Source organism: Saccopteryx bilineata, chromosome 2, assembly GCF_036850765.1.
Source record: "Saccopteryx bilineata isolate mSacBil1 chromosome 2, mSacBil1_pri_phased_curated, whole genome shotgun sequence".
Taxonomy (NCBI): domain Eukaryota; kingdom Metazoa; phylum Chordata; class Mammalia; order Chiroptera; family Emballonuridae; genus Saccopteryx; species Saccopteryx bilineata.
In genome coordinates, this window is record NC_089491.1 from 223,340,346 (window position 1) to 223,362,014 (window position 21,669).

The 21,669-nt window shown below is 42.1% G+C and overlaps 1 protein-coding gene across 1 annotated transcript in view; it reads left to right on the forward strand.

Annotated features, from left to right (window-relative positions):
• DSCAM (DS cell adhesion molecule) overlaps positions 1-21,669 on the forward strand; it is a 691,848-nt gene that overhangs the window by 171,105 nt on the left and 499,074 nt on the right. Inside the window, exons 2-3 of the mRNA XM_066259344.1 lie at positions 4,048-4,365; positions 9,265-9,411. Of these exons, the coding sequence (XP_066115441.1) occupies positions 4,048-4,365; positions 9,265-9,411 (465 nt within the window). The remainder of the gene's footprint in view (positions 1-4,047; positions 4,366-9,264; positions 9,412-21,669) is intronic.

The window sequence follows — 21,669 nt, forward strand, 5'->3', positions numbered from 1 at the left end:
AATACTTATTTCTCTTAGTTGCATACCTAGGCATGGCACTTTCCACTGCCTGCAGAATTAAGCACCTACTTTTCAGCACGAGATTTGATACCTTTTGATCTAGACTTTCCGTTGAGCATCTGAATGTAAGCTCCTGTAAGTCATCCTTTAAGCCTTGGTTGTGAGTGGGTCCCCAGCCCTTGGCACAATGCCAGGTCATTAGTAGGCACTGAGTAATTATGCACAGAATAAGTAGGTGCATAGAAAGAACCTCCAGCCCCCACTCCTAAAGCACACATCCCTGTTAGTTCTGCCCTGCTGTTCCTGTGATCTAGGATCTTCTCATTTCCTTCCTTCCTGTGACAAGTCAGTGTCCTAACATTATAATGCCCCCTGCCTAGAATCTACTGCCCTTCTTTCCCCTGGAAAGCTTCCCTCATCTTCCCCAGGTTGGATTAGTTTCTTTATTACTTAGGCTCCTGTAACATGTTGTGTGTAATTCTGTCACAACACACAGCCAAAGAATTATCACCGATCTTTTCCCGGCCATAGCCCCCTCCAGACCAGAAGTTCCAGGAGAGCAGTACCATGACTCATGCTGATTTGCATCACCAGGACCTTGCACAAGGCTTGGAACACAGCAAATGCTCAGCAATGAGTAATTGTGTCATTGCTTCCTGTGACATTTCTACCTCATCTCTTCTTTTCACCATATTGAAATTTTTTTTAAAAAGTACTATTGACTTGTTTTTCCTTTTAGCATAACATTCTTCTTCCTGTTGTCACTGGAGCCTTGGCTATACCATCTGCTGTAATGAGATAAAATATGGAGAAATCTGCAAATAGAGTAACAACCCTCCCCCGCCAGCCCTCCCTTCAGTGCCCTCAGGGTCCATCCCCAGGATGTTAGATCTGAGCCACACAGCAAGGTTATGCCAAGTGTTTTCCTTAGCTTTCTGTTATTAAACTGCAGTTATTTTCAGGGAACTTTCACACACATATAATCCACATTAAGATTGCCTGTGCACTTCCTGGAGGGAGCAAATGTTACTGTATTTAAAGTGCACACGGCTCTTTATAATATGAAATGCTATTATTGAAGCAGATGGATGGTCCCTTAGATGGAACAAACAAAAGCTGTTGGAATATAGTTTTTTATGTCTGTGGCCATATGATGTGTATCTTAGAGAATGAGTCTATGTTACATTATTAAACTCAATGGTGTGAAACAGAAAGACTAATGTAAAATACCTTTAAAAAAATGTAAGGAGAAGTGACAGTAATCCAGTAATCCTTCTGAGGTCACTTATCATTTTAACTACGAGGATCAAACATTTAGTTAGCATTTTTCTCACATTCATTTAAATAATTTCACAAGCTGGCTCTTGATATATGGTTACAATAGGAAACTGTACAATTTAACTTGGAAATCTGCCTTGTACACATTCACATTCTCAGACTTGCTATTCTGAACAAGGCTCCTTTTATAATACAAAAGAATAAATTCAAATAAGTCTAAATTTTATTTCATTTAAATTATCCATATCCAGTTGACTGAAGAGTAATGTGAGGAGGGGAAAAAAGGAATCTAGAAGAATTAATTAGCTCTGAAGAGTGACTGTTACCTTGTTCCTAACACTATGTTTGGGATGATGTCAGTTTCCTAGAAAGCTCAAATAAAAACTCACAACTATGCTTGCGATCTGAACTAATTCTTAGTTAGTGGTAATTTTATATTCTTATTTACAGAGTATTGCTAAAGACTGGAGTTATGGTTGGAAGAGAAAACTATCAAACAGTTATTACTTGAGGAACACCCCTGTTTTCTCTTTGAGTAAATCTACTGCTTTCATAAAGTACATTTTTCTCCACTGTCTTTTGACAAATGGTATTCACTTCGCTTTCCTAGCTTAGAGCTTGTCAGCACTGGCTCCTGGGGCCAAACTCATGGTCTCTGCAGTGAGAGAGACTAAGAGACAGTAGATGAAAGTTCAAGTACAATATTGGAGGATACTAAAGCTCATGAACACAGCTTCCTTGAGATGTGGCTTTGTAGAATAAAGGCAGCTATATCATGAAATAAAATAATCAGAAAGCTGAATCCAGTTCTTCAACCTATTAGCCCTGAATCCTTGGTCAAGTGACAACCCCTCTGAATCTACAAATTATCTTCCCCAAAGAGGAGCCTCCAATCACCTGGCAGAACTGTTGTTCACAAGAGTAAATAAAATAACACCTCCAGGCCCTGGCCAGTTGGCTCAGTGGTAGAGCGTCGGCCTGGTGTGCAGAAGTCCCGGGTTCGATTCCCGGCTAGGGCACACAGGGGAAGCGCCCATCTGCTTCTCCACCCCTCCCCCTCTCCTTCCTCTCTGGCTCTCTCTTCCCCTCCTGCAGCCGAGGCTCCATTGGAGCAAAGATGGCCCGGGCGCTGGGGATGGCTCCTTGGCCTCTGCCCCAGGCGCTAGAGTGGCTCTGGTCGCAACAGAGCAACGCGCCGGAGGGGCAGAGCATCGCCCACTGGTGGGCAGAGCGTCGCCCCTGGTGGGCGTGCCGGGTGGATCCCGGTCAGGCACATGTGGGAGTCTGTCTGACTGTCTCTCCCCGTTTCCAGCTTCAGAAAAATACAAAAACATAAATAAATAAATAAATAAATAAATAAATAAATAAATAAATAAATAAAAATAAAATAACACCTTCAGTCCCATAGCATTGTCCTGGTACAACATTGGTGCTCAGTAAATGTTTTCCTCATCTCTGCCCAGTGAGGCTAATTCCAAGTCTGGGGTTTCTTTTGTTTCCTGTGAAGGTGTAACTGGGGTGTACATTTGTTCTTAAAAAGTCATGTGTAAGCACAGATATCTGAGAAGTAGGTCTTTGTGGCATTTATAATATTTTGTTTAATTTGGGGGTTCTCAATGTTGAGTTTCCTTTATACTCCATAACTATTTGTTACTGAGTACTATATAGGTTCTCAATAAATGAATTAAAAATCCAAATGTGTGTGAAGAGATTTACAGACATTTTATTTGTAGTAATTGAAACAAAAAGCAATTAAGTAACCATCTTTGAGATGTCAAAGCGTCTCTTGACTGGCTGCCACAGCACCTAACCTTGCTGGATCTAAAACTTGGAACTAGTGATGAGTTGGTAAAGTCTAAACTATGCCCTGAATTTATTGCATAAATCATTTTATATAAAATGTGTTGCATAAATAATATTATATAAAATGTGTATCCATTAACATTTACTTGTGAAGTCTGTATAGAAAGATGAAATTATATGTACGAAATAATGTCAAGAGAATGAAGCAGTCTATAACAATTGCCTTTTTTATGTATGCACATTCTAACATAGTATAATTATATATATAGATAAGGCATGAAGGCAGATGAACCAGAAGAGAAAATATAAAAATTGAGACAAACTGTCTTAGTCTAATGGAATTAAAGGATGCTTTTTTATGTCAAAATTCTCTTTATTATTGCTTTATACTTTCAATTTAAAAAATGCATAGTTGATTGGATACTATTTTGCTTTTTAAAGTGCTTTACATATGATCTTCAATTTTACCAAAAAAAATTGTAACTAATTTCATTCAAAATTAGCTCTCAATGTACCTATCCACTAGAGCAATTTGATCCTAACAACTGGATCTGGTCATTCATTCATCCAAGCTTCTCTTTGCTGAGCAGTCACTGCATGCAAGGTAATAGTGTAAGCAAATTACACTCATAGGGCATGTGTTCTGGTGGGAGGCAGCTAAAACGATGAATACAAAATACGTAATATAAATTCTGATAATGGTCAGTGTGGAGAGGACAGAACAAGGCAGGGAGCTTAAGATTCTGAAAAACTTAGATGACATCTGTGTACAAAATATGAAATGAGGATTCTAACTTAATTTCCAGTGCCAGACTCTGTCTAAAGTAGGTTGGGAAATGTTGAGTAGTTGAGTTTTAGTGGAATCCTGTGATTATTTCTCAAAATAACTTCCTAAGGCCAGGCTGATTGAAAGTCAAGTTCAGAAGGAGTGCTTCACTAACTGATTCTTGTGTTTTCTTCTTGTAGTTTTCAGTGAGGACCTTCACTCCAGCCTCTACTTTGTCAATGCATCTGTGCAAGAGGTAGTGTTCGCGAGCACCACGGGGACCCTGGTGCCCTGCCCTGCTGCAGGCATCCCTCCTGTGTCTCTCAGATGGTACCTAGCGACGGGCGAAGAGATCTACGATGTCCCTGGGATCCGCCACGTCCACCCCAACGGCACTCTCCAAATTTTCCCCTTCCCTCCTTCAAGCTTTAGTACCTTAATCCATGATAACACTTATTATTGCACAGCTGAAAATCCTTCAGGGAAAATTAGAAGTCAGGATGTCCACATCAAGGCTGGTGAGTCGAGTTTCTCAGACTTTGTTTCTTCTTGCTGCTTGGGTGCGGGGCCGTGACGAACATTAAAATGCCATCAGGTGGGCAGCAATGGAAACCCAGCCATCAGTTCCTTCTGACAGTGCCAGTAGCTGTTTTGAGAGTATCTCTTGACTGTATTTCAGTGTACCTGACCATTGTCAATAAAAATATTTGAAATTACTGGTTCTCATCCTTGGGGAAACAAATATACAAATGCCTGTAAATAATAACCTTTCACCATTTTCTTCCTGACATATTTCTGTTTTCATTCCATATTTTTGCCATTTGAACAACAACATGCCAAAAAAAAATGTTCAATGCTTTTGCAATCCCTTAAAACTCTGCTTCTGCAACTCACCCAATACTGGAATATTGGGGAACATTCTTCTGTGAAATGAACACTAAGTTTTCAATGCAATGCTTGGGTCAATTTGAATGTATTCACTCAGAAAATATTGTTTTGAGCTTCTGGATGGTTCTGACACTTTGCCAGAGTCAGAATAGATGGGGAAGAAAGAAATGGTGTCTGCCCTCATGGAACTCACTTCCTAATGGGGAGTCAGATATGGGCAAAGGAGGAAAGTTGAGTCAAAGTTTACAGTGGAAAGTTGGCCTCTGCACCAGGCAGTGTGATATTTGCTGAGGATGTTGTGAAAAATTCAAGCAAGAAAAAGAGAAAGAAAGAAACAAAAAACACCATCAACTGAGAACCAATGGAAACTCTATCATCAATTCAATGTGAGACTGATGATGGCTTCTTTGAGGTGTCAGAGCATCTTTTGACTAGATGCCACAGTGCCTTACAGTGCTGGATCTAAAACTTGGAATAGTCATGAGTTGGTATGGTCTAACTGTGCCACGGATTTACTGCATTTTGATTAATTGATACTCTAACTCAGTCAGTGTCTGAAACCCCATGTGTTTGTTTTCTGTTCCCCTTTCCTCCCCACACTCTGTCCTAGAGGTGGGTAGTGAAAGGGGCAGGGAGGAGTCAGAGGGACAGAAGAAAAAGGATTGAGCTGGAATAAAACCATAGCAGCAACGTGTGTTGTAAGTGAAGCAGACACAGTCTAATACTTTTACATCCCTTGTGAAATGAAAAAGGCACCATTAACATTTTTGATGGTGTCACATGTTGCTGAAACGTTGTCCATGGATAAACCTTGAATTGGTTTTTTGTTGCTTTTAACATCATAATGTATATATATTTAAAATTGTTATCACTACAAGTCAACTCAGAAATACAGCCTCTGGTTCATGGACATCAAGAGTTACACATCTGGGACATACTGTGTCATTCTAAAGATTTAACAAACCCCTGGAAAACAAAAACAGACTCCAGTTAGCAAGCAGTGTTTTAATTTTTATATTATTATTATTTTTTTTAAAAGCCTAGCTTTTCAAATACTGGTATACTGACTTCATGTAATGGCAGGGCAAAGAGAACGTGACTTTGATTGTTGTCTTGTGCACTGGGTAGCCGGGGGAGCTTTGCTATCATTTCTGTGGCAGGTGAGGAGGTGTTCCTTGAAGACATCACAACATGAGCAGAATAGGAAACGTTTCCAAAAGCCTGCATGCGATCCCTTTGATGTAAGTAGTCAAACATCAGACTGACTCATTCTGCCAGAGTTGTCACTTTCCCAACTGTATTTTGATCTCTGTGACATGCTCATGAATTCCAGGACTGGTGAAAAAAAAATGCACTTAAGGAAGAAAAAAGATTGGCTTTAATCAAGAATTGTGAAAAAAACAATACACCAAGTAATTAAAATCAAGTAAATGAAATTTGTGTAGGGACCTCTAAACCTGATGACAAGGGAAGTTAGTGAATGCCTTTTACCTGGCAGGCTGAAGATTTTTTTTAATGTGTCATTATAAAAAAACATATTTATAGATTACAAAGTACCACTTATAGCAAAACCTAGAACTTCAAACAGCTATACTTGTTATGTGCTAATCTGCTATTTCTGCCTCAAGTTTCCTGTCAGGTAAAAGAACTAAATGCTTACTCCTGTTTTAAGTGCTGTTTTCCGAATTTGTCGTAGGCTTGATTGCTTTAGCAGGCAGTGGAAGTTTCAGAGGGTGGAAATCCCATCGTCTTGTCTGGCATCTCCACTACCTTGCACATAGTGCACATTAGTGCTGCTTGTGTGCCCATCTTCCTGACTCATGATGCCCGACAGGGTGTGAGCCCAGTGTCCACACAACTGCTGTGTCTGTGCAGACTTGCAAAAGAGACAGTCACGTTGCCCCAATGAAATTCCTTTTCTCATTTAATTTTACTTCTTCTTAGGAGAACATTATGGTTGTAATAATGTTTATCAGTGGCTTGAAACCTGGTTTCCCCCCTTTTAGGTAGATACTGGTCCAGAATGGGTTGCCATGCAGAAGGGCAGCTGAGGGACGTCTGGTGCCCAGTGATGGCTGTCATGAGCTTGGACTAGAATGAGCGCTAACTCAGGGGCCATCCTCCTGTGTGTTAGATCTTCCTAAATGTCTCAAGGTCCCACCTTTAGCAAGAGTTCCCTCACCTTGATGTGTCCTCTTAGTAATTTTCAAACTAACAAAGTAGACCTTAGTGTACACTATGGACGTTAGTTGATAAGAATATATAAATATTGGCTTGTTAATAATAAAAAATGTATCACACTAATTCAGATACTCACAATGAGAAACCACATGGAGTGGTGAGGGAGTATGGGGACTCCCTGTATTTTCTGTAATGATTTCTATAAACCTAAAACATTTTTAAAAAGTTTATTCGCCACAAAAATTAAAAAATACTTCAACTCATTTAATATTTAAATGGAGTCCCCAAAGGAATGGATGATTAAAAAAATGTTAAAAATACAGGCCAAAAAATGTTCCAAATTTGATGAAAACTATAAACCCACAGATTCAAGGAGCCCAAAAAACTCAAGCACAAACTTTATGGAAAAATATAAAATACAGCAAGGCACATCATATGGAGATTGCTCAGCACCAGTGATAAATAAAAAATTTTAAAAACAGGTAGAGAAAAAGGGCACATGACCCACAAATGGGCAAAGGCAAGGACGACGCCGGTGTCCGTCAGAGTGGGTGTGAGGGAACCGCGCTGAAAGGAGAGCCGCCTGGGAACCGAGACACCAGCACGCAGGGCATCCGTCAAACATCAAAGTGAAGCGCAGGCTTCTTGGACACACAGAAACTGAAAGAACTCAGCAGCAGCTGACTTGCACTATTAGAAATCAATTTTGGGGAAAAAACGTGTCCTACCATTAGAATAAAAATGACATTGATGGCATCTACTCCAAGGAAAGAAGAAGAATGGAAAAAAGTAACTACACAGATGAATAAATCACCTTCTATGTTATTTAAAATCCTTTAAAAGACAATTGATGGTTTAAACAAAGTAACAACAGTGTCTTGTGGGGATTGTAACATATGTACAAAAGAAATGGATGACAACAGTAGTGAAGACACAGAAGTACAATACTTTAGAGTACTCTCATTCTATGGGAACTTGCAGAGCATCACCTGAATATAAATGAGAAGTTACACGTATAGACCATAAAACCTAAAGCAACCACTGAAGTAACTAAACAGAGAGTTAATAGCTAACATGCCAACAAGGTGGAAACATTGGAGTCATTAAAAAATAATAATAATCCAAACAAAGAAGAAAAGAGGAGGAAAAGGGAAACGGAGAACAGGGTGGAATTGTTACCTCTCCCCAGGAAGACATTTACCTTTTGAAACCACTCCTATCTTTGTTGACATGTTATTTTTTAAAATTAATACCATGCCAGGTTTCTTGACACATATTTTCCAATGAATAACTAAAATTTTAAAAGGGCTGATTACACGAGAGTAAGTTATCTCTGTGGAGATCTTAGGAAGTCCAAGATTTGTAAAATCCAGACCTTGAGGGTCTTGTCCCAACACCCTTGTGGTAGATATTTTCAAACTAAGGGACAATAAAGCCCAGGACAAGGGAGCCTGCACCCTGATTTGAGGAGCTGGAATGAGGTTTAAGTTGGATGGGACACATGCATGTCTCCTTGTCCCGAGGTAGAGGCCTTCCCCTCAGCAGAGGTGGTGTGGACTCGCGTAGCTTCATCCCAGCCTGTTGTGAGCGCTTTATCCACGATACCTGAGTCATTACAATTGCCCTATGTGGTAGATATTTTCATCAAAACCCCTATTCTATAGATGGCAAGAGAGACAGCCTGCCCACTGTGTAAGTACTAGGGCTTGGATTTGAACTCAGGCAGTTGGATTACAGGGCGGGCCATGAACCCCAGCACTACCCATCCACTAGCCCATCATGGGGGTCCCCTCTGCACATTTCTGGGGCACTCCTATTGTTGGGGGTTTGGACAGGCTCCCTAATTGGTGATGGGAAGCAGGATCACTGTTTCCCAAACTGCTTTGCAACTGTCACAAAAATGTCACTCTTGAAGAGTTATTAAAACTGTCATATAGTTTTCAAAGATTTCTAGGAGAGGTTGCTTTTCTTGAATTTTTAAATTCTTTTTCTTCCTAGACTGAATTTTTTTTTTCTTGGTCCTCAGGATATGGAGGGCAGGGTTTTTTTGTTTTTGTTTTTTATCATCATAACTTTTCTAATAAAGCTAACTTGCCCCATACAGCTACATGGAGTGGGTAGGTGAACTCTGTTTTGGCATACTCTTGCCCTGCAGTGTATGAGGTAGCTTATTGTGAATGAAATGAAAGTTTTAAAACATAAAATGTAGGTTGCTTAAAATTGTTTCCAGTAACTCTCTGATGCAATTTGTATATATAGAAGCTATAATGCATGTATTCAAATGAGCTCCTCTCAGAATAAGGTTGTCTGCATGTGTCACCGAGGGTCCTCCTCCTCCTGTCTTCCAGTTTTACGGGAGCCCTATACAGTCCGTGTGGAGGACCAGAAAACCATGAGAGGCAATGTTGCGGTCTTCAAGTGCATTATCCCCTCCTCGGTGGAGGCGTACATCACCGTCGTCTCATGGGAGAAAGACACTGTTTCACTCATCTCAGGTAGGCTGCGCACCGCCCGGTGGGATGCAGGCCCACAGCTTGTCTCAGCCGGTGCACTGGGTGTCTTTCTGCGTCTTTATCACACATAGCAAGAACCAGTATGCTTAAGATGGGCGCTATTTGATGATTACATACAATCTCAGTGTTTTCTGTCGGTTTACACGGCTCTGAGTGAATTGACTGTTGGATAGAAACTAGTTACTTGCGCCATATGTTACAGCTGGTACTGTGGTTTTATTTCTGCTGCTAGGGACTAGGTGGTAGGACTGTCATGTCTCTGTCTGAGACCTCGTTGATACATTTAGGACCGAATGTCTGCAACTAATAACTAGAAAATGGATCTCATACTGCTGTGCACCTTTCCAAGGTCTTTGAGTTATGTGGTATCTTTGACCTCGTTTTTGAAGGTTTTATTTAGAATAGTTATGCAGCCCTAAAATAGATGTATATTTGTATGTAAGTGATTTCTTGCTTTCTTTTTGGGATCCACAAAGGCCACTTCTTTCATGCTGGTTTCTGAGTTGGGCTCTCTGCCCCGCAGTGCGCACCCAGCAAGGCCGTGCAGGCACGAGGCTCAGCTTTCCTGTTTGGCTCATTGTTGGATAATGACCACTGGCTACTTTTGGGAAAAAGCTGTGCTGAGCCCTGAATGTGGCATGCCGGGGTGTAAATGATGCGTTTCTTTATATGTGATGTGTGTGTAGACAAGTCTGTGTGTACATACACACTGTGATGTAATTCTTGAATATCATCAATTTTGTTGATTTATGGAGATGAGAAATTGGAACTGAACTCTCATGGTGACACAGCATTTATGGTTTTCCACTTACTGATTGGCTAGACAGTATGGGTTACTATGTAAGAGCAATGGGAAAAAGATCATTAAACCATTAAAAAGTCCAAATTAAAAATTAAATCGTTGTTCTCTAAAGTATATCCTAATAAAGTAGGATGTAATAGATGTTTTCACCTTTATTTTACATCATCTTTACCATAAAGTTGAAGTCCCTCACACTTCACTGAACAGTAAGTTTCTTGCCGTTAGGTTGATTCATCATCCTACATATGTGTTAGAGTATTGGAAAAAATACTATGCTTTAGAACTGAAAATTCTTGTAAGAATAAGAGTAGGCACTCATCTGTACACCTCTGTTTGCTAATTCTGATTGTTAATGGTTTTAATTGCTTCTCTTTAGAGGCCATTTTAGTTTTTTGATGGCAGATGGAGAGATTTGACTGTAATGAATCCCTCTGGCTGAGCCCAGACTCAGCTCCTGGGAGCTTGGGAGAGAACTTGCAGCACCGTGTGCAATCTCCCGCACCTGGGGGTCCAGGCTGATGGGGCTCACCGTCTCTTAACAGCCATCTGACAACCTCAGTGTCTGCCCTGTCGGGGAAGAGAGCAGGGAGAATTGCACACTGCCTCATGCTATACTCATATGCGGGTTTCATCTTTTTGCAGTCAATGTGAATACTCTTTTTTTAAAAAAAAACAAAAACAAACATGAACCCAATTAAATAAAATGTAAGGAATTTTTTATCTATCTGCTGAGACAGAGGAGTTGGCGCACTCAGGGGGACTGATGACTCCCAAGTCTGCTCCGCAATCATGGAGCTTCAGAGCTTCAACCTTTGGCAAAATTCAAAAATAAAAACATCTACCATGGATAAGCACCTGGCTTTTCTTTTTTTACAAAAATATCCAGAAAACAAACATAGTACCAGTATATACTTTTATCTCACTTAGGAATACATTAATTCAAGTTTTTATTTGTAAGCCATTGAACCAAACATGAAGTCTTCTCTAGAGGCTCTACATGGCAGAGATAGATGGATGATAGATGAGAGATAGATAGATAGACAGACAGATAGATAAGTAGTAGATAGAGATATTGAGACAGACAGAGGGAGAGATTCTGACAGAGAATGCAAGATATTTTCATACCTAGGCAGTTCAATCTGAGAACAAGGCCCCAAACAAGTATTATGATCCATAAGTAGAAAGTCTGGAAATTCAGCCTTATAACGTGACCTGCTATGGCTTACTGTCAGCCCCTGTTCCCAGTGTCCAAGCCCCATAGAAGAGCCTGCCAAAAATGCCCAGGGAAGGAGGTCGTGAAGCCACTGCAGATTCAAATGGCAAAAGCCACTGGTGATCATAATAAACTGGTTTTGGCTTTTTTTTTGGGGGGGGGGTATTTTTCTGAAGCTAGAAACAGGGAGAGACAGTCAGAGAGACTCCCTCATGCACCCGACCGGGATCCACCCGGCACGCCCACCAGGGGGCGACGCTCTGCCCACCAGGGGGCGATGCTCTGCCCCTCCGGGGGGGTCACTCTGTTGCGACCAGAGCCACTCTAGCGCCTGGGGCAGAGGCCAAGGAGCCATCCCCAGCGCCGGGGCCATCTTTGCTCCAATGGAGCCTCGGCTGCAGGAGGGGAAGAGAGAGACAGAGAGGAAGGAGAGGGGGAGGGGTGGAGAAGCAGATAGGCGCTTCTCCTGTGTGCCCTGGCCGGGAATCGAACCCGGTACTTTTGCACGCCAGGCCGATGCTCTACCACTGAGCAAACCGGCCAGGGCCTGGTTTTGGCTTTTTTAGGTGGAGAAGGTTTACATTTCTCTCTGCTATGTAGGATCCTGAGTGCAACAGGGGTGCAGAGAAGATCAGAGGACAATCCTGGCTGAGACCTCTCTCCCCTGGGGCTCCAGGGGCTGAGTGGTTGGCATGGCACTCAGATTCTTTTTTTTTTCTTCAAAGGATTTATACTATCCAGTCTCAAAACTTATGATAAAGCGACAGTAATCAAGACCACATGATAAGCATGCTGACTTTGAGTGGAGAGTCTAGAAGGAAATAATCACATGCATGGCCAATTGGCTCCTTTACTTAAGTAGAATTTAAATACAATGTTACATTCATCCTAGGTGTACAATGGAGTGGTTCAACATTTATGTACCTTACAATGTGATCACTACGATAAGTCTGGTAACCATCTGTCACTGAACAAAGTTATTTCAATGCTATTGATTACGTTCCCTGTGCTATATATGACATCCCCTGACTTATTTTTTTATAGTTAGAAGTTTGTACTTCTCATTTTTCTTCACCGGTTTTTCCCTTCCCACCTCTACCCTTCATTTTGGCAAGCATTAGTTTGTTCTCTATCTCTATGAATCTCTGTTTTGTTTTTCAGATTCCACATATAAGTAGAAGCATGAGGTATTTTGTCTTTCTCTGTCTGACTTATTTCACTTATCATAATACCCTCTAGGTCGACTCATGTTGTTACAGCAAGATTTTATTCATTTTGATGGCTGAGTAATATTCCATTGTATATATCTCTCTATATACCACATCTTTATCCACTCATCTGTTGATAGACACCTAGGTTGCTTCCATATCTTGTTTATTATAAATAGTGCTGCACCGGACATGGAGATGCATATATCTTTTTGAGTTAGTGTTTTTGTTTCCTTTACATGAATTCCCAGAGTAGAATTGCTGGGTCTAACTTTAGGGCTGCCCTTGAAGAGCACAGAGTTCCCAGGAACCGAGGGGCTTTTTCTGAGTTAGCCATGGGCTCCAAGAGAGTCATCGCAGATGTCACATTCACAGCAGATGGTCTCTAAAAGATTAATGTAAAAAATAATAATAAAATAAAAGATTAATGTATCTCTGTTTTGTAAACCTGATGAGCCCAATAACTCCTTGTCAAATGAATTTAGATTTAGTCATTGGCAGTGGCTGTGACCCTGCCTGTCTCTTCCTGGGATTCTGAGACACCCCAGCTTCCCATGAGCCTGGCTGCGAACACTTCCTTCAGTTCTGCTTCTCTGCATGGTAAAAGTGAGGAAATGCTTCAGCCACGAAACGCAGCCTGTGTGAGTGTCTTAAAGCAGCTCAGAGAGTTGGGGAGAGGCCTGGGAGTGGTGGCTGCCCTGAGGAAGCTGGGAGTTGATGACAGTCACAGGAGGGCTGTGGCCAGAAGCTGCCTGCATAAAGGGGCCTGCCTGCTGTGGTGATATTTAGTTCCAGTCCTCAGCATCCTGGGTCGGGAGCAGCAAGGGCCTGCTTTTCCCAGCTGAGTATTGGGTTTACACAAATGTTCTAGACCAGGGCTCTTTGTAAGGTGAATAGGTTTTTGTCATCTAGAGACTCCTTTGCAATTAAAAAAATTTAAAATATTGGTATATTTCTAGAAATAGGAGCAAAGTGGTTTTCACTGGCATGTCTCACTACTCTTTGTCCTTTATCTTTGATGAGGAAATAAGTGACTGGGTTATGTTTTTACTGGGGAGGGAAATATCTACCAAGTGTCCGTCTGGGCTTCCATGTGAGCCCTGAAGTTTCAGCAGCCATTCCAGCATTTGCTCTCGTTAGCTCGTTGCCCAGGAGCCCATATGTGATTTCCTCCTGGGGGAGGTTGAAGTTGACCTGATGCTACACACTCAGGAATCAAGTTGTGCCTCTTTGTAAGATGAGGCCATTAGACCACTGATGTTCAGAACATAAATAATTTCATTTATTTTAAACAATCTTTGGAAAGACTATCCCAGTGGTCTTGTTATGGACAGAACATTTGTGTGCCCTCAGAATTCATTTGTTGAAGTTCTATCCCCCGATGTGACGGTATTGAGAGATGGAGCCTTTGGACGGTTATTAGGATTGGGTTATTTCATGAAGGTGGGGCCCTTGTGATGGGACTAGTGTCCTTATACGAAGAGACACCAAAGCTCTGTCTACCATATGAGGACAACGTGAGAAGGCTGCTATCCACAACCCAAAACAGGGAGGGCTCTTGCCAGAACCCAACCATTCTGGCACTTTGATCTTGACCTCCTACCCTCCAGAATTATTAAAAATAAACGTGTTGTTTAAGCCACCCAATCTATATTTTGTTAAAGCAGCCCAAGGTGACTAGGACAGGCCTAGAAGCTGGAATCCCATCATTCCCCAGGGGAAAGAGAGCCTTTGAAGGTCTGATGCTGTCTCCCTCTGCTTTGCCATCTACCTGGGCTCTTGCCCTGGGCCCTTCACTGGGGCTACCAGGTACCACATGGGTGACCTCTACTCTCAGACTCTGGAACAGTGAATCCCAGGAGGTTTGAAAATGTGTAGAGGAAAAAATATTTCAGAGCCAGGTACACACCCTGCCATCTGATGTCCTCAAATTTTATGGTGGATCCTGACTTACCTACCACCTTTTTGGCTAACCAGAATGAGCCAGGAACATGAGTGATGATGTATGTGCATTTTTAAAACAGCCTTATCACTTTCCTAAGCCAAAGAGAGCCTTTCAAATATCAGCTTTTGAATGTAGCCCAATGAAACTATTGTAGTTGGGTTAGTGCCTTCAGAAGTTTTGCTGATGTGGAGATAACTATGTCTCCATCCTGAAAGAGAATAATAACAACAGCTTCAGTTTTGGGTTTCACGCAGTACCTGGTGTGAATTTCTTCCCAGTCAGGAGGGCCAGCAGTGAGAGAGCCCAACATCCCACATCTGCTTTTGCTGATAAAATTCTGAGGCTCTCACTGGATGTTTCGCTACATTAACATCAAAGATACAGCCCAAGGGTAACGGGATTTGGAAAATGGAGAAAGCAAACATTTTGCTCTTCCCTGAGAATCTGCCTCTCTTTAGCTCTTCCAATTTGCTGTTACAATAGTTCCCATGGGAACATCTCTATTAGTAATGAGTCAAGGAGGACTTTCTATCTCTTAGGATCAATGAGTTCCAGTCCATGGATGATTTTCTTCTTTCTGTGCTTTGGATAAAAGTGAACAATTTTCTGCCCACCTTAAATATCAAAGGATGTCAGCCTAGCACTTCACATGAGGCGTCTGTTATGGTTCTTGGGTGCCACATTTGGGTCTGGTCATTGTAGATAAGGCAGGGCCTGTGTTTTAGGTAGCATCCCTTCCACGAACCCCCCCCCCCCCCGTGAGGACTTCTGCTCTCAGGGAGCCCCAGGGAGAGCTTACTGCGCTGTGTGAGATGTGAAGGCTGTCACAGGCACACGGGCAAGATGCTTCAAGGACACACACCCTCAAATGATTTTCTGGGGATGATGGTGGCCACTTAGGAAAGTCTATTAGCATTTGAGGGTTTGAGAGAGAAATGCATTAGAGATACAGTCAGCCCAATTAGGCACAGTTTTCCTTAAGCATGCTCCAGCACACTTGACCTAAGAGCAGATATGCTGAGGTCTACTGTCTTTAGGAGGGGCGAAGGGTATTCCATGGTGGGTGTGTCACTATGTATGTGCTCTATGACTGACGTAGGGCTCTGGGAGTCCATGTTCTCTCTTCCTAAGGCATTTATATTTTAATTTTATTCTTAGTCACTGAGCATGTTCAAGGCAGCCTGCTGCATAGCTGCTCAGATTGCTATGGTGATAAGATCCTGTTTGCCCTCAAGGTGCTTATAAGTGAAGGGAATGAGATCAACCTCAACATGACTTAAAGAACAGACCTATAGTCACCAGGAAGTGCCCTCTTTGATTTAAAAGTACCAGAGATATGTAGGATTAAAGAATCATTTCTGTAGCATGCACTAAGGACAAATGGGTAGGACTAAGTATAGAAACTGTAACAAAACATCTTCCTTCCTTCCTTCCTTCCTTCCTTCCTTCCTTCCTTCCTTCCTTCCATCTATCTATCATCTGATTTTTGGCAAATAGAAGTCACACTTCCAACACTGGGCATTATTTTTAGCACAGCAGGTATGCAGCAGACTGGAATTAGAAAAAAGGACTGATGCAATATTTTCCCTGTGTCATATTTTGGGGAGTGAGGTAACTGGTACAGGGCTGGGAAAAAGTGCATTAACTGTTGTTATTATGGTCCAGGCAAGCTGTGGTCATTATAATAGCTTTAGGAACTCAAGAGAAGGTCTCATGGCACAGTAACCCTACTTTTGCCCCCCTGTGCCTGCAACATGATAGCTCACAGATGGGGGGGGGGTCTTATTCTCTTTTTTTTTTAAACCATGAATTGATGACAATCTTGACATTTATGACTACTGCTCACTAAATTCATCTTTACATGTTACTCTGCTGCCACCTGGAAGTAATTAAAAACTGGGTTGTTTATGTATCTGGAGGAAATTTTTCAGGACACCGAGAGTGAAGGTCATGTTATATGAGTGGCTGGAGTCAGTGCTTCCAAAAATAACCCACTAACAAGATCCTGAAAGATGGGGAGTAAACAGAGAGTCTACTACATGTCAGCCTTTGGAGAGAAGGCAACCTCCCCTTCTCCCAACTGGAAACTGTGTTGTAGAAGACAGCCCCCCACCCCCACCCCAGAATATATGTTTGACTTCTGAACTACTGGGCCACATAGACACATTGCCACAGGTATCTGATCATAGTATTTGAAAGAAAGGAAAAGAAAGAAAGAAAGAAAGAAAGAGAGAGAGAGAGAGAGAGAGAGAGAGAGAGAGAGAGAAAGAAAGAAAGAAAGAAAGAAAGAAAGAAAGAAAGAAAGAAAGAAAGAAAGAAAGAAAGAAAGAAAGAAAGAAAACCAGAAAAGTGTGGTAACCAATTTAGGCTGGAAGATCTCAGGAGAGCTGTGTGTGTGTGTGTGTGTGTGTGTGTGTGTGTGTGTGTGTGTGTGTCACACCCCATCCGCTATGAAGGTCAACCTAAAACACCCCTTGCTTTCCCACTCCTAGTGTTCCCAGGAGAACATGCCTCCTAATCACAGCTCTAACACAGAGTTGCTCATGATCTAGGAAAAGTGCCTCTTTTTTTGCATCATCTTCCTCACGTAGATAAAAGATAGTTTCACTGGTTCCCCTCCCAATAAAATGACAGGATATAAAATCCCAAACTGAATATTTCATGTATCAGGCCACCTACTGTCCAAGTTATGTTTTTCCTTCTGAGATTGAATCCCATAGAATTTTCATTTTCTGTGTGTGTCAGAGTTTCAGTGGGTGCATTCCCAAAGCTTGGCTCATTGTGCTCCTCACTGCTGTGATTCATTACAGGGAGGGACACAGAGCAAAATCAGCAAGGGAAAAGGCACATGGTGGGGGAGACCTGGGGGAAACCAGGCATAATCCTCCAGGAATTCTCTCCCCATGGCATCACACAGGAAACACTTAATCCCCCTACCAAGGAACAGTGTCAACCAATGAGAGATGCTACCTGTCAGAGAGGCTTTTTTGAAACTTGATGCCCAAGGTCACATAGGCGCCCTCTGATTGGCCTGTACATTAATTCCAGACTTCCAGGAGGAAGGCAGGTGGCCAGCATAAACAGTACTGTTTGCACCATGTGGGCACAGTGAGCCACTCTTATCCTTTAGGGTGGTGGAACCCTATAGGAACCCCAGCTCCCAGACACCAGCCAAGAGTCTAACTTGCAAAAAGGACTTTTCAAGGAAAGCAGTCCCAAACCTACTATGTGGACTCCTTTCTGTATAATTCAGTTTCCTCACTGATGGTGGCTCATTTTTCCACTCATTTAACTCACTTTTGGAATATGCCCAACACCAAACAGTAGAGAAAGCAAGTGAATGAGTCACTCGATACTTCAAGGACTTCATCACCAGGTATTCTCAGCCTTTAGTTAGAGCTCACCCCAAATTATTTTAATATCCCCAAACACACTGACCCAGACTCTTTCCTGGCTTCACCTAAATGTCACTCTAATTTTCTATTTAGCCGGGAGGAATCTGCCTACTTTACTTTCTTTCTAAGACATTTGGTTCTTTCTAGACAGAAGAGACAGATGGTCAGCCATGTCAGTCGGATATAGTTTGGACCCACGAGTATTCTCTGGTCTCTCATTCATCCATGAGTTTTCATAGCAGGAGAGCTGAAGAGGATAACAGGATCATTCATAAAATAATATCAAGCAGTACTAACAATGATACTGTTAATATCATTGTCATCAAGTTAAAATCAGATATCAGGAATCAAAATTTGCTTAGGCAATGTGCCATTGTATAAGAAACCCGAAAACAAGATTTACAAACATAAATCTTACACAGAAAGATTTAACTAAAAAAATTTATAAACATAAAGAATAGGAGGTCAATGCCCTGGTCAGATAGCTTGGTTGGTTAGAGCATCGTCCAGATACACAGAGGTTTCTGGTTCAATTCCCGGTCAGGGCATATACAGAAACAGATTGATGTTTCCATCTCTCTCTCTTCCTCTTCATCTCTGTTTAAAATCAATAAATACAAAATTTTAAAAAGAAAAAGGTCAACACGAAATCAAGGTCAAGACCTGAGATAGACATAGATTGTACTGTAATCTTGACGCTGCATCAGTTGTGCTGGGCTGGCCCATGTGGAAGAAAGTCCCTCACTAGGTGGATTGGTGGCAGGAGCTCCAGAAAATCACCAAACAGTCCCAGTGATTGACATCCTTTTGCGGCTTTGCTCCTGGGCAGCCAGGACAGGGCAGTGAAACTTGTAGCAACTAGACTTCCTCCCTCCTCAGTGGCTCCATCACCAGTAGTCTCCAGTCCAGGTGGTTGCCACCATTTTCTTTTCCCTCCTCCAGCCTGATTGGCATTGCTATGGATTGGTACACTAACCACTCATACCAATTGATTTTAGCTGGCCCTTCATTCTTTCTTTGAATCTTTGAATATTTCTGTTGAATCCTTTCATATCATTGAAGGCAGCTTAGCCAAGCTTCTCCTCAGAGGCTTAAGCTCCCCATTTCCAGCCTTTCCTGGATCTACTCTCTAGTCTTCAAAGGGTTATCTGTTTATGTTGTGGAGTTTGAAACCAGCCCTCTCAGCTCTCCCTCCTACCTCAAACATTGCATTTATGATTATGTTTTCTCTCACAAATGACAAGATCTTCCTTCTTCCTTCCAGGCTACGCCTCAGCCAACACTGTTGCCACAATTCCTGGCATTTTCTAAGACCTCATTTCATCAGGTTTCTCCTCTTGCCTCTGTGATCATCTCTTTAGTGATGACTGGCACAGATGCTTCAGGTCCCCCAATTCTTTTTTAATTTTTAAATTTTTTTACTCATATTTACAGAGGAGGGAGAGAGAGAGAGAGAAAGAAGGAGAGGAGAGTGGGAAGCATCAACTCCCATATGTGCCTTGACCAGGCTAGCCCAGAGTTTCGAACGGGTGACCTCAGTATTCCAGGTCAACACTTTATCCACTGTGCCACCACAGGTCAGGCCAGGTCCCCCAATTTTAAAGAAACTTTTTCATTGCCAAATATCATACTACTATATGTTTTTGTTCTTTTGCTGGAACACATGAAAATAATAGTCTATCCCCACTACTATTCCTAATTTCTCCTGATTTGGGCTCTGCCTCTTACATTCTACTGAAGCTTATCACCCATGATTTTCTAATGTCACATTCCAAGGAAATCTCAACATGGTTCTCTCTGACTGGCTCAAAGAACCTGCACAGCTGACCTCCCTCCTCCCTCGGTGCCTCTTTTGGTTAACAAACACTATATTGTCACAGTTGATTTTCTTTTCTCTGATCATTTATTCACTGCCGCTTTCTTTAAATTTTCTTTCTTGCTCGGAAATATAAGTAGACCCCAAAACTCGTCTTTGTTCCCTTTTCCCACCAATCTCCACTTTCTCTGTTGGTCGTTCCATTTCTTTCCTGGGACTTCATCCACCATTTCTCTGTAGATGATTCTGACTTTGGACTTGTCTTCTCTCTTGGCTTGCTTGTGCCCCATTACCTGATTCTCTCCTGCCACCTCCAACCAAATATTAATTTGCTTTTGCATTACTCTTTTCTTTTTAAATCTGATGGTAACTATTAGTTTACAAAATATCACAAACTAGGTGATAAACAACACAGATTAAAACAACACCTTCAACCCCACCTTAAAATAATAGAAATGTATTCCTTCACAGTTCTGGAGGCTAGAAGTCTAAGATCAGCAGGGCCACACTCTCTCTGAAGGATCTAGGGGAGAATTCAGCCCATGCCTCTCTTCTAGCTTATTCCACTTATTCCACTTCAGGCAATCCTTGTGTTCCTTAGCGTGTAGAGGCATCACCCCAATCACTGCCCCTGTTGTCACATGGCTATCTTCCCTTTGTGTGTGTCTCTTCTCCTCTTCTTATAAAGACACCAGTCATATTGGAATGAGGACCCACCTTATTCTATCATGATCTCATTTTAACTAATCACATCTGCAGTGACCCTATTTCAAATTAAGGTCATATTATAAGGTTCTGGGAAGAACATGAATTTTGGGAGGACACAGCTCAACCCAGAGCATTAACAAATCCTTCCAATACCTTTTTGACCTTCTCTCAAACGTATTTCATGTCTTCCTATCTCCTGCTTCACACATAGTAGGTAGCCGATAACTGCATATTACATAAGATCCTTAGATAAAAATAATTTTTAAAAGGAAAAAAACAAAAAGCAGAAATCCTTGGCAAGAAGGGCCGATACCAGCATGCCCCCGTACTGCGGCTGTAGTCCAGCTACACTGTGTTAGAACACCAGCTGGCAGCCACACCACCTGTCCCTCAGCTCCTGTGGCCTGCCCTGTGTCAGACTGGGCGGGAGACCAGGTTGGAGACAGAATCAAGATGATCCAGGGTCAAGACACCAGGGACTCTGGGCAAACTGCTTGGCTTGCATTTTCAGGTCATGCTATGGACTGAATTGTGCCCCCTACCCAAATTCATAAGCCCTAACCACTAATATGATAGCATTTGAAGATAGGATCTTTAGATGGTAATTTAGGTCTAATGAGGTCATAAGTGTTGGACCCTGATCCAATAGAAACGTGGCCTTATAAGAAGAGGAAGAGAGGCATATGAGCCTACAGCAGGAACAAAGCGAGACCTCACCAGAACTTGACCGCTCTGGCATCCTGCCCTTGGGCTTCCAGCCTCCAGAACTGTGAGCAGATCAATGTCTATTGTTAAGCCATCCAGGCTATGGTATTTTGTTATGTAGCCCTAGCTAATGAATACAGATAATACACATCTAAACTCACTTTCAAAAGCAAATTCTGCAACTTCTGAACTCCTTGTGTCATGTTACTCCCCTGCCCAACCTTCTGGGTTCTCAGGGGCATTACTCTGTGGCAGACTGCGTGAAGTGAGCTGGTGATACTCTGAGCACTCAGGTTCTGATAAATGCTACTATTTTCTTGTGCAGTAGGTTATTCGGCATCTGAGTCCTTTGTTTCCCTCCTCTAAAGGAAGGGGGACGTAGTGTCCCTCCTGCTCAGGACTCCATGGTTTCAAAACAAATAAATTGATTATTTGGTGGAGCTTGTTA